This window comes from Xenopus laevis, chromosome 3S (assembly GCF_017654675.1).
Source record: "Xenopus laevis strain J_2021 chromosome 3S, Xenopus_laevis_v10.1, whole genome shotgun sequence".
Classification (NCBI taxonomy): domain Eukaryota; kingdom Metazoa; phylum Chordata; class Amphibia; order Anura; family Pipidae; genus Xenopus; species Xenopus laevis.
This window is the reverse complement of record NC_054376.1, coordinates 78,733,602-78,748,165: the sequence shown is the minus strand read 5'-3', so window position 1 is coordinate 78,748,165 and position 14,564 is coordinate 78,733,602. Positions and strand designations below refer to the sequence as shown.

The following is a 14,564-nucleotide window of genomic DNA, read 5'->3' as shown; positions in this document are numbered from 1 at the left end:
CTGGGACTTATAACTGACAGATCTGCAGCACTGCATAGGGCAAACTCAGCAGTAGAGGGTGGGCTTAAATGATTTCATATGAACCATTTTTATAAAATATACTATATCTTTTTTTACCCCTTAACAATGATATCATTTGAAAAACAAACCACACTGTGTAATGTCCTATAGTATACACAGGGGTTGAAGTGGGTAAAAAAAAAAAGAAGGTATAATGGTGGTATGTGGTGCGCATTAAAAATAAGTCACGCCCACTTACTCGCATGTCCACCAACACTCCCATTAGCATTATCAACTATTTTATAAGCAAAGTAAACATTTAAACAGAATTTAATATGGAATGTTGGAATGATGCCACAACATAACACAGCAGTTTCATCATTTTGTGACATTTTGGCCCCCAGTATGTCATAACACTGTCTGAAGGGCCCCAACATGTAATGACAGATACATTGTTGCCTTTAGAAATGAATGAACCTTACGGTGTGACACCAGCAACTCACCTGTTAATGACACATTAGGTACATAATGACCTCAGCCAGCAGCTGGTTTGCTAATATTGCCCACAGCATTTCATGGCACAGTCTACCTCCCAGCAAATGTAATAAGCTGCCCCACCATTTAATGGCATAGTCTAGACCTCAGCATTTTATGCCACTTTCTGGATTGACCTCATGATTTCATGACAGACACATTGTGGCCCCAGAATGTCATGCTTCCTACAGTGTGGCACTACAGTCTTTCATGACATAACCTGACCACTATCCTTTCATGACACAGCAGCCCAATCATTTCATGATACAGTCTGCCCACCAGCATTTCATGACACTGCTCCCCCCCCCCCCCCTCTGCTCACCTTCTCTTTGGGAGCACACACTGAGGATGTCACAGCCTGAAGTGTTTTGTCTTCTTCAGAGGCCTGTAAGTCATCTACACTAAATGCTTCAGACTGTGATATCATTGTGGTGAGCCCCCACTAGGAAGCATGTTGCAGAGGTTCCTATTGCTAGGAATGAATGGTTGGAGACTTATGCAATATGCATTATAGTTCTACTCAAATGTGTGTGTGTTTTTTTAACTGGATAAATATGTTATTAGTTAAATAGTTACATAGTTAAGTTAGGTTGAAAAAAAAAAACAAAGTCCATCAAGTTCAACCCCTCCAAATGAAACCCAGTGTCCATACATACACACACTGACCCTCCATACACTCACAAAAATTGTGCATACCCATATCTATACTAATTGTAGATTTTATTATCACAATAGGCTATGATATTATGCTTGTCCAAGAAATAATCCATGTCCCTCTTAGAAGCATTAACAGAATCAGCCATCACAACATCACCCGGCAGTGCATTCCACAACCTCACTGTCCTCAATGTAAAGAACCAACTACACTACTTCAAATACAAATTCATTCTTCTAGTCTAAAGGGGTGGCTTCTGGTGCAGTGATCCTCTTTATGGGTAAAAAGGTCCCCTGCTATTTGTCTAAAAAACAAGGATACAAAAAATGTTTTCACCTTCCCACCCCTAATTTGTATATGCAAATTAGGATTTGGTTCGGTATTCAGACAAATTTTTTGTGAAGGATTCGGGGGTTTGGCTGAATCCAAAATAGTGGATTCGGTGCATCCCTAAGACAAAACAACCCAATCTTGACAGTCTACCCTACACTTTGCACTATTATTGCACAATTTATATTGAAGAGCTGATTCTACCTACTGGATCTGCATAAGAGTAGTATATCAAAGTTCAATTTTCATATAAGTCTGAGTACCTATCAATCATCACATGGCAAGGTGTTATGAACTCTCCTACCCCTCAGCAAACTGAGGCAGACACATTGCGGTCCCCAGTTTGACCCCAGTGTTATATGAAACATTGTGACCCCCATAACACACAGAGGATATAGTATAACTGTAAACCAAAACCATCCAAGTTGTTGATCTCCCAAACATTCCTCAAACAAATATGATAGACAAACGACTTCAGCACCCAAGTCTATGAGAAAGAGCAACCAAGAATATAATGTAGTACGTATGCTAACAAAGACATGTACTATTAGTACACATGTAATTCAGCCAGCTATGCTTGCCCATAGATTCTGGAGAAGGATATCCAAAATAACCCCTTTAAGTGAGATATAGGTCACATATGGTTAGGTGGGTACTTAGAGACTTAAGGGTTCATAGCTCATCATGTAGGAGCGTGGGACCAGACTTGTTGAAACAAAATATTCATTCTTAATATTCATTCTTTCTGGATCATGGAAGATGAAATAGCTGCACAATCACCTGCATTCCTACATAATCCAGATTTTGGGTTTGGGATTTCTCATGCTTTTTTTATATTATATAATATATATTTGTTTTATTTTGATGTTAGAAGCAGGTTAAACATGACTGGGTGCTCCTCCTGCTTTTTATATATCAGCACTCTATGATAAAGAATTAATATGATTTTGATACAACTAGTTTGGTAACTCACTGCTATATGATGTGGCCTTAACCCTTTATGGTTCTCTGATTACGCACCTACATCTGTGTTCTATATCTTATCAAAGGGGTTGGTTAGGATATCCTACTCCAGAATGTATTGAAATGTTAAACACAGTTGGGTGAACCCCTAGCATTTCATGACACTCACAGTGTAGCGAAGAAATTTCGGTTAACCGCACACCAACACCACCCTTCCTGTACTTGTCACCTGGTGCACAACGATAGAGGCTTCGGCCACCTCAAAATTCCATAGAAAAGACTTTCACTGGCACACAGGATTTTTAGCTGCAGGGCAAGCCCTTGCAATTTTTTAATGCAGTGCAGGTGCAACGTTTCGGGGTCACGTCACAGTGTAGCGCCATTATTTCATGTCATATTTTGGCCACTATCATTTCATTACAAATTTTAATTCCCAAGCACTGCTCCCTAACGTACTTTTTACCTCTGCTTACACTGCTGTCAACAGCAGTACCCCTTTTGCATTCATGCATACAATCACATCTTCATGCTACAACATAGCAAGTGGATATCGTCAGTCTGCAAAACCATGAAGACTTGATTGACTGCACAATAAAGGGGATCTTTTTAAAACAGGCTAAATAATCTCCAGTTTGAGGTTATTTGACGGTTCCCTTTACATATACTTTATACCCCCCATTAAGGGGTATACAGTATCCTTGAATAGCTAAGTATCTAGTGGCTTACTGAATTGAACATGGCCACAATGTAAGCTATAAAGTTCTGGTGGATGCTGGAAGGCCCATGGCCTGCACCATCTGTGGAAAAAGCAGCCCAGCACTGACTATATTTTTGCTCGCCAGAGAAACTATGATCCAGTTTAGCCCTGGCATCAGTAGCAGGTGTTGCTGCACCCATCACATAAAAATAGTTTTTCCCACTGGAGATGTGGGCTAACACAACAAAATGATAATTATTGATTTTTTTTGTTGAAAAGCAACCAGCACCAGAAGGGACCTCAAAGAGTTTCCAGCTCAATCTTTATGTTCGTTTATGTGTATAATGTGCCGGGGCACTCCCTCATTGTGTATGTGACCCATTACTCGCATTGGGAAATACCTCCTAGTGTGAGGGTAAAGAAATCACTAGGGTGCTCTCAAAAAATACTCGTTTTCCCCAGTATGTGGGCTCTGTTTACTCACACCTTTGGCAGGGGAGACAGTTTTATGTGCCAGGTGCTGTTTAACAGCAGCACCTGCTCCAGATTCCAGGGCCCACAGAATCAAAGCTTTTCTGGTTAGCAAAAGGATAAACTAAAAACTTGCAGTGCAGACTCAACAACTGTTGCAGACCATAACAACAGCTCAGGATTTAGGATTTTCACAATAACAGTATGTATTTACCTCTATATTTAATGAAAGGTACAAAGTTTGTTCAGGTGCATTGAACATCTGAAAATCCTTTAGGATCCATAGAGCACAAATATAAAATACATTCCTGACAGTTTCCTGACAGTCAGGAACATTTTAACAGGTTGACAAATCTATCAATGCAGATGTGTTTTAGGGTGTTAGTGTTCAGCAGCATTGCTGAGCTCTAACAACTTCTTACTTGTTTATCTCCAATGCAAATTGCAAGCATGGGTTAACACACCAGGCAATTTGTTTTTCATTCTGGAATTAGTTATTTGGAAATTATATTTGAAAACGTGTGCTATCTGTAGCTATCCTGGACCTCAGAGAATAATAATCTGCACTACAGGAATAATGTTCCAAAAGAATAAGAATCCCATAAACGGTAAAGCCTCTGTATTACAAAATTTGGCACAGTTACACACCTGTGCATTGGCAACAGACAGGGTCGGACTGGGCAGGTGGGACACTGGGAAAAAACCCGGTGGGCCCCTGCCAGCCCAGACTTGCTCCCAGAGCTGACCAGCTACTGTACTGCATAGTGGCGTCTTTCACGCATGCTTTGCGGCGATTTTTCGTGCATGAGCGTGGCAGGAGTTTAGCGGTTGGGAGGGGGCCTCCCCCAGGGACCGCCAGGAGGCCCCTTCATTTTGCAGCCCTGTGGGCCCTCAAGGTTCCAGTCCAACCCTGGCAACAGAACAAAAATTGGCAGATAATATATATAGAGAAACAGCTGGCAAGTCCTCAGCATCCTGTCCCTTTTTATTTATTTTAGATAAACCTCCATATATGATGCCTAGAACTACAACTGGAGCCTGAGTGTGATCTTAGCATTAAACAAACATGCATACACATAGTGCTACAGGTATGGGACCTATTATCCAGAACGCTTGTGAATTTAAGTCTAATAGAAAATAATTTAAACATGAAATGAACCCAATAGACTGGTTTTGCTTCCAATAAGGATTAATTATATATTAGTTTGGATCAAGTACAAGGTACTGTTTTATTAAGACAGAGAAAAAGGGAATCATTGGTTAAAATGGAGTCTATGGTAGACAGCCTTTCCATAATTTAGAACTTTCTGGACAATGGGTTTCCAGATAACAGATGCAATACTTAATAAAGCAAGTAGCACAATCTAATCTGATATACATTAGGAGGGCACCAACCATTTTAGAGCAATTTGATTTGTCAGACCAAAAATAAAGATGAAAACTGTCCAAAATTAGACGCTACACTACTTTGTTTGCTAAGCGCAGTTATAAACTGAGTTACCAATTTATGTAGGGAATTTCTGCCAGATGATTGAGTGGAACTCTTGCACAGGCAGCAATTAGCCACGTGCAAAAAATGCTACCTGCACTTAAACGGAAAGCATGTGATTTGAAGCACCAAACTATCTATTATTCATAAAAGATCATGAAGAAGCAGTATGTAAACCAGGTGATCATGCGACATCAGTAAAAAAATATGGAGCAGAAACTCTGGGTTCCCAATAAACACAAATATATATTAGTGTTTCATTAAAAGGATAAAGGGATAGTATATATAGTAAAGAAAAAAATTAAAGCAGACGATGTACAGCATGATGAAAGCTACATTTCTTCTCTATGGAACAATCTGGAAAAGTGCAGCATAACTATATATATAATATATAGTAAAATAGTAATAGTATCCATTGATGTTGGTTAAAATGATGTCAGGAAACAAGTGATTTATTAATTATTAATTTACTCCCATTTTCTAAACAATTTCTGCTTTTTATGGGATTTTAGAAAAACTTGCCAGCAATGTCATAACTTTCTTAAAAGCCATTTAACCCTCTTTTGAAACTATTTAATGTATCAGTCTAACCTGACTGACAATTCCATAGCTCTGATTGCAAAATAAAGTTTTTTTGCATATTGAAATAAAACCGTTTCTTCTAATCTCAATGGATTGTTAAAGTTAATCTCTTTAGAGAACAAATTTATAGACCAAGAAAACGACTTCTGATAAAATGTATTGTGCACTACTGTGGACAGCAATACACAGAGATTGATCCAATTACATCTTTAGGTTACAGTATATATTAACACCCTTCTAACAAAGTTCCAAGTTCATATTTTTTAAACCCAATGGATAGATAGTAATGTGGAATATGTTTATATAACTTATGGCACATATTTATATAACTCAGTCAACTTCACATGCATATTAAGGAATGCACCTTGGTCAGGTGTTATAAAGTGCTACTGTATATGTGGATACCTTCACAAAAGACTCAGAGAGACTCAAACAGACTCAAAAACAGAGAAATGTTCAGAATATGCTCTGCTTTGGAAGGAGAAGGGAAAGGTCATCTAAGGCTTCTGATCTCTCTCTTGACTAAAGAAACATCAGAATACTTCTCTGTTTTCCTTCTGAAAGATGTCTCTTTGGCTGTCCTTGACTTTATAGTTATAGGAACTGAACAGGTGAAGCTGTTGTTAAATAAATCATTATGTTGGCAGTTAATAAAACAGCTCTGAAACAAAAAAATAATAATTACCGTAATGTAAATTAGAAAAGTGCTTAGAAAAGTACCATGAGCACTTTTACATTCAGACACTTTAAAGGTTTACTTATCCGTTAAAGAAAATCTATCAATCACTGGATAGTGACATACACTTGTGCAGATGAGCTGGCTAGCTCCAACAAGTGAAGGACATTATAATGTACTCTTTATGCGATGCCAGTCATACATGCAACTTTTAGGAAATGTACCAGATACACGTTTATTTGTGGGAGCAAATGTTTTTTTCAGAATTGTATTAATTGTATATTGTATTGAATGTATTGAATTCTTATATACCAAATAGCAGAAGTGGGTCATATTTATTGTGCAACATTTTAAGTCTTCATGTGGTTTTAGACAGAACTAAAATAGAATATTTAATGCTAATGGCACCACAGAATGTATAAGATCTATTATTTGCAATGCTTGTGAGCTTGCGTTTCCTGGATAAGGAGTCCCTCTGTTATTTGGATCATCATACATTAAGGCTGCTAAGAAAAATATTTAAATATTAAAAAAAAGCAATAAGATTGTTTGCCACCAATGTGGATTCTTGCAGCCTAGTTACCATCAAGTACAAGCTACTATTTTATTATTACAGGAAAAGAGAAAATTTTTTTTTAAATTATTTACTTAAAATGGATCCTATGGGAGATGGCCTTTCTGTAATTCAGAGCTTTCTGGCAAAAGAGTTTTTGGATAACAGATCCATACCCATACCTTGGAAACATAGCAACAAAATATAATCTTATACAGGAATATATATGCTCGGTTTTAAAAATTTGGCATTGTTTAAGTCAGCGACTTTCCCCTGAACAGTATAAAAAAAGTCAAATGTCCAAATTGATGTGTATTAGAAAACTGCAGGCCATGACTGTACACAGTACACAGACAACTCTCTGGTTTGTGTGGCAAGATAGGAACTGCATGAACTGCTGCAAAGGGAGATATTTATAGTTTGGTGTTAGTGCGCTTGTGGTCCATGTATGTGTGCATGAATTGCCTCTAAATATTTGAATTTATTACAGATATTTGAATTGCTAAATGTATCTAACTGTAGCAGCATGGCATGGTGGTGTTTTTTTTTTGTCTTTAATGGAAACTCATGGTTTATGCTTAATATCACTGATTTTAGTCAGGAATTGGTGGGGGAAGAACTCAAAATCACAAATTGTTTATGCGCACTTAAAAACAAATATAAAAACCTATGAACTGTACAGAAGATTTACAGTATTACAACATAATACAATATATTTTAGTTCTATATCACAATTATCATATGAATGTATTCTATTAAAAAAATCAGCACCTAATTACAAAACTGTGAAAATGTCAGGAAAAAAAAAACTCTACATGAAAGACTTAAATATCCTACCTTAAGTACATTTGTTTTTTTTTATATTGAATGTAACCATTACATATTTATATATATTATTATATAAATATGTAAATATATATAACATATGTAATGGATACATATTTATATATGGTTATCTATCAATACTATATAATACATATTTTTGTTATTTTTTTTTAATATTGATACAAACAAGAATCCCTACATTATCTCTCTAGTCTCTGCAACTGTTATTGAACTGCAACCCCTGGTAAGTCTGTCATGTGATGTAGGGACTAGCAGCTCAACAGCAGAAGTAGAGACACAGCTCATTGATACAGAGTGTGTAAAATTAAAAGATATATGTAATGAGCAGGAATTGCCATATTCAGGCAAAAAGATATAGAGAAAGACTTTAAAATATACTCCAATTCCTTTGAAATGTTCTAAGAACAGGGAAAATATGTTATTTAATATTAATAATATTAAATAATATGATATTGTTATAATAAAACAAAGGGTGGTAGCTTTTGTTTCTCTGATTGAAACATATGGTTATTATTATTAATATCCAAAGGCTACACATCAAACATACAGATACATATAGATACAAGTACTGACTGGAATAGGAGGTAAAGTGGGCCCTGCTCAGTAGGGCTTACAATCTAAAAATTAGGGCATGAGACATGTTACGGGGTTAAGCAAAAAGCAGGAGTGAGAGATGTGGCACTGAGTATTGCACAGATCAGGTGGCAATGGCTTATAGTGTATAATGCAGAGATACAAATACATGAAGACTGGGTTGGAATAAGGTTAGTCTTCTCTAAAAATACATTGAGAGAAATTGTTTAAAGAAAAAGAGATTGAGAGAAAATCTGATGGAATGTGAAAAAGAATTTTACAGAAGGGGAAGTTCTAGCAGTCTTGAAAGGGTATATGCAAAGAGGTGTTGAGGAGAAGGTTATTAAAATGCATATTGCTGCTGTTCATAACTTTAATTACATAAAAACAGTTACACTAATCCATAGCCTTTTCAAACTTCTGGTAAAGAAGTTTGTGGAACTACAATTATCAACAACTGAGGCTTATTTTAAGTGAAATTAAAGGTAAGCCCATAATACTATTATAGAAGCTAGAAAATGGAAGCAATGGGAAAATTATGTCCAATAACTGTTACTTTATATATTTCCACCTGACATAATATAAAGGGAAAATAAAAATAGATATAGTATAATAATACTGTATGGCATAGCACACAAAAAATCTACAAAAGTTCAAACCTATTGGTCTTATATTGTTAAGCCATAAAGGTATATACTGTATAAATAACAGTAAATGACATAGTGCTATTAAATCCTTTGTACAACAATTATTATTGGGATCATTAAATTATCTGGCAAAAGACCAGATAACATTAGTAATATAAATACATGCAAGTGCTTTGTTGTCCCACTCCAAATTGCTCTTTCTCCCTTTTCAGTGCTTTTAATAAAGCATTTAACCCCCATACTTTCCACTTGTATTATGTAGAAACAAAATATAATATAATTACTGCCACAGAAAGTACAATTTCCAAAGTAAAAATGCTCCTACCATTTGATAGAGCTGGGTGTAATTAGGCAATTAGCTGTGTTATGAAGTGCTTTTGCTTGTACAAGTAAATATAGATGGTTTTCATTTTGTCTGACTACAGAGGCAAGTAATAGTAGCCATGAATCTCGTGTTGGTCTAGCAGAAGGTTTGGAGTCAGAAGAGAAGACAGTAATCCCACTTGTTGTCGTGTCATCCCTGACCTTTATCTGTCTTGTGGTGCTTGTGGGTATTCTGATCTATTGGCGGTAAGTTCTTAAGTTTTACAAACGGATAATTTTCTATTTCTGGAAGAAATATAGATGATATAAAGATGATCTTGTATTTTTAATTGTTTCCTACATTTTACAAAACGTATATAAACTAGAAATGTATGAAAGATGGCAGGGGCAAATGAAAAATCAGTGGATCATTCAAGCTCATTGAAGGATATAGGATAAATTTAATTATGTTTGCTTCACATGAAAACAATAAAACAGGTGTTCAAGGGCTGGAAATAAAAAAAGAGCTTGGACAAGAGCACTTTATAAAGTATTACATTTGATGCATTAGTTGATTTGTGGCTCGGTAGCAGAATTAGAAGCGCATCTCCCACCAAGCTTTACTAGGGTCTGTAAAAGCACAACTGTATAAATGCTGGCAATTCTCTTGATGCGCTGAAATTTATTTCAAATTCTAACAGTTTAGAAGATTGACGACCTAGCTTATAAAGCTTATATATAGTGATAAGCGTTATTTTTCTCAAAGTCTTGCACGAAAATGATGCCCGCAGACTCCAATGGGTCGTCCATAGACTTTATTGCATTTTGGTGATTTTTCAACGTTTCGCAAATTTTTGGCAACGAGAGAAAAATTAAACATAAAGGATAGAAAATGGCAACAAAATAAAGTTACTATTTATCATGCACTATTTGAAAAAGGTATGTTTTGTATTAGTTTTAAGACAAACCAACCAAATGAAATATCTCTAGTAAAAAGATAATACTTATAAGGCAAAGTTAAGAAGCAAAATATTGTGCTATAAATAAACACAGCATCCATCCGCAATGCTTACCAGAAATGCAAAAATAAACTAAACGTGTAATTTAGCAAGGCATGTCCTAACTTTAGCATTCAACTATATTTATAAATTAGGTTTACATTCACCTGGATTCACTAAACTATAAATATGAAATGAGCTTCACGCACAAACTAAAATACAGAGAAACCAACAAGGTTAGAGTATGGTGAGATGGGCTAAAATGAGCCAAAAATTCCTTTACAATGCAAGACATACAGTATAAAGAATTCTGAAAACAGAAGGTATTTACATACATCATTTTATCCTTGTCTCACCCTCACCAGGTTGGTTTCTCTGCTTTGCTACACTGCTAGTCCTACCTATTCAGAAGCCATGTTCCAATATCTTTACTGATGAGATCTAACAAGATTGAAACAGGCTTTCTGCAAGTTTGGATATATAGGCCTATTTACTATTAGGCTGTATCTGTGCTATAAACCAGCGGTTCTGGATGCATAGTTGGCCACAGGGCATAAAGGAGTAATCTGCATGTCTCCACCCATAATGCAGCATGTGAGAGTCTCATTTTTGGTATGAAGGCTGTGCTATGGGTGTAGCATGAGGCATGTAAATATATCTGTTTTCAGAAGGCTTTACACTGCAAACTGAAATATCTAATTGAACTTAGCAATAAATGTCTTCTTTATCAATAATCTTTCATTAATACTGTGTGATTCCCATATATAGAATTTTCTGTTTTATAGATTCTCACTCAGTACTGACATTATAAAGGCAGATTATTATTACTGGGGTAGTGTGCTGTGAACATAAACTATTAATATGATGCAGACATACATATACATAGATGGTATTCAAAGAATGGTATTAGAAGTACATTTAAAGGTAACCTACCCCTTTAAATACCTGCTCACATACTAAGGGGGTTATTTACTAAACTCCGAATGCAGAAAATCTAAAAAATGTGTGGTTTTTTTAGTATAAAATCTGAATTTTTAAAAAACACAAATTTTTCTAAATTTATTATACCCATACCCGAGGATGGAAAAAGTCAGAATCCGAAAATCCGGCATCTCAGACCTGCCGAGGTTGCACATAAGTCAAACGGGAGAAGTCCTAAAGATTTTTTTGAACTGCGCTGGGTTTTGTGCAATAATCCAAAGTTTTTGGGGTTTTCTGGCAAAAAAAATCTGAAAAAATAGGAGTTTTCGGGTGGAAATTTCCGAACAAAGCGTAAAATTCAGACTTTTCCCGCAAAAAATTTTTCGGGAAAATGTATTGATAAATACAGATAAAAAAACCCGTACGGATTTGGTCAGTGTTTTTTTCAGATAATATTGAGATAAATTCAGACTTTGATAAATGAGCCTCTAAATGTTAAGGCATCTAGAGAGTGGTGGCAAAAAACAGGTAAATATTAAAGAATAGTACAAGCAATTGCACCAAAAACTGCAGAAGGAAGCCATTCTTTTATTTTCTATTTTCGTCTATGGCTCAACTACACTGAACCAACATTATTCCATCTCTATTTTATATACATATGACCCAAGCTGATAATAGAAGTTTAACCTATTATAAAGCGATACTAGCAAAAAACAAAAAAAGCATACGTGGTGTTTGGCACATCATGCCATTGCCAAGCATTTTCAATATATACATTTGTATCTGTTAGAACCTTAAACAAGAAATTAAGTTATGGAGTACAAAATGGGCATCTGTTTGCAAAGCACTGGGACACAAGCCAGCAAAGTAGTTTACAAACATAATGCAACAAAACGGCTTCTTTTAACAGCTCTGCGCCTTGCCAGGAACATGCCCATTATAAATGCATACGGGGAAATATTTGAAGGAAATAATGACATATTAGTACAATAAGACATGCAAAAAAATGATGTTGGCTTTATACTAAAACATTCATATTGCTATACTATGTGCAGGACTTCTGTTTAATTACAAATTGTAGGTCTGTTACCAGACGTATAATTCTGGGTGAATATGGGTGCCGTACGTTTTACAGATTGTTGTCATTTATGTCCTAAATTCAAGGGACAGAAATCAAAACAACTTACTGCCTGGACACTGGTCATAATCAAAAGCACTATAAACAGATATTAGTTAAAAGTATCTGCAAATAAATTTATATGTTAGGTTCTTGATTATAGCTGTGATCCAACTCACCTAACAATGCTGTGTTCGCTGTCGCTACCCATCATAGACTTATTTTTAGAGTTTACAAATGTGACCTTTGTGGCCTACCCTTTAGTTCCACCCTGCTGCAAATGACTGGTTTTATTCATGTCTCACAGTGCACAAAAGTTTTATATATTGCAACTCCATAGGTGCTTTAAAACAGGAATGCTCTTAACAACATATTAATATTTGCTAATCTACATGAAAAAATATATGTTTTCCTGTTATAGATAGATGGGTGTTAACATTCATAATTCTTTCTAATTGTGATAATTAGTACACCTATTTTACACTTAGCACATAGACAGCCCGTTTGTTCACCTTTCACACCAAACAGATGGCAAACTGCATCGGATTTACCTATATTATGTTTCATGTAACCCAGAGCACTTGGTATTCAAATGGCTGTATATTAAATGATATGTGCACATTTGTGTCTAGTTTATGGATATCCACCTCTTAAGCAGAATGAAAGATAGGCTTTTGTTCAATACAACATTTTAATTATTTAAATGTACTGATGGATGCTAATATATTTGGCAAAAAAAACCAAAACATTTTGCCATTAAGTAAGAGGCATAGCAAGTAACTAGTAGCCTGTGAGATCCAGTGCATTAATAATGTAGGACCCACTCCTTACTATGCTGTAACTCACATTTGGTTAATTATATCCGCTCTATCTACCCATATTCCTCTATACCTACATGGGTGACATTTGAAATTTATTCTACAGTTTGTCTTTCTGTAAAAGACCTGGTGTTTGTATCTGGGACACATTTGTCACTATGAAGTCCATATAGATGTTGAGTAGATTTGTGGCTCCCAAATTGCTGGGTTTTCTGTTTTGTGTTAGGAAAAATGTAGGAATAATGATCAGGCGGGACTTCCTTTGAATTTCGTCATAGAGGCAAACTTAAAAGTATTATAAAAGTTCACTCCGAATGGGAGCAGAATTTTCTTAGAATTAAATACAAAGTGTAAATGGTAGTTTTTTAAATGCTTCTTAAGAAATCAGCTACTTTTTCTTTTTCTGAAGAGTTGTCAGGAATCTAAAAATAAACATATACATATTCATGCTATACAAAGCTGAACAGACTGCAGCGCCCAAGAATAGTCTGCAGGATATTGTGGGCATTTATGAATATTAGTAATAAAAGATAAAGCAGGAGGGAATAGCTGTTTTACGTTTGTGGTTATGTGCACCAACCTTTTATCAATTAGATCAACTGAAATTTGTTATTTCAGAAACTGCTTCCAGACAGCACATTTTTATCCAGAAGATAAAACGTCATCAAGGGTGATTTCCGGTCCACCAATTCCAGTATTTCCGGTCGCAGGTAAAACTTTGTTTTTCACAACCACAGCCCTTTAGCAGTAAAGATCTGTGTCTCCAAATATGCCCCATTAGTTCACCATCTTCTTTTCTGCTGATTCACTGCACATGCTCTATGCTACTGTCACTTACTGAACTTAGGGACTGACTCACAATATACAGTACACATAGAATAGAAATGTCACAATATAAGACCGATTAGTTATTAATACAGATAATTACTACATGACAGCACAGATAATTTGGGACCCCTAAGCTTAGCTTCTCAACAGCTGCTCAGAGCCCACTGAGCATGTGAGTTTTTGCCCCTGTTATGACACTGTCCGTCCAGTTCTTGTATTTCTTATCTTACAAGATGCTAGCAGCTGGTAGAAGACACGCACCATCGTTATAAGATTTGTAATCTAAAAACATATTATCCTGTAAAATCCAAAATACAGTAATTCCATTTCCCATAGTGTTCCATTTAAACAAATAATTATTTATTGTTGACAGTTTATTCTATGTAATAAAATCTTAACACTTTGTGATTGTCAGCATATTTAACCCAACCTAGCATTAATCTAATTAGATGGAAAACACCCCTATATGATTTTTAGCCATTTGTTTTTAGGAGCCATAAATGAATGTGTGTATAGGAATTTGTTATCCAAAACATTTTTGATATTGGGGTCTTTTTGTAATG

The 14,564-nt window shown here is 35.7% G+C and overlaps 1 protein-coding gene across 5 annotated transcripts in view; it reads left to right on the top strand.

Annotated features, from left to right (window-relative positions):
* The window catches only part of ptprz1.S (protein tyrosine phosphatase, receptor type Z1 S homeolog), a 110,180-nt gene that overhangs the window by 73,948 nt on the left and 21,668 nt on the right, over window positions 1-14,564 (top strand). For all 5 annotated transcript variants that reach the window (NM_001091499.1, XM_041587592.1, XM_041587594.1 and 2 more), the window contains 2 exon segments: window positions 9,442-9,586; window positions 13,792-13,883. In NM_001091499.1, coding sequence (NP_001084968.1) covers window positions 9,442-9,586; window positions 13,792-13,883 — 237 coding nt within the window.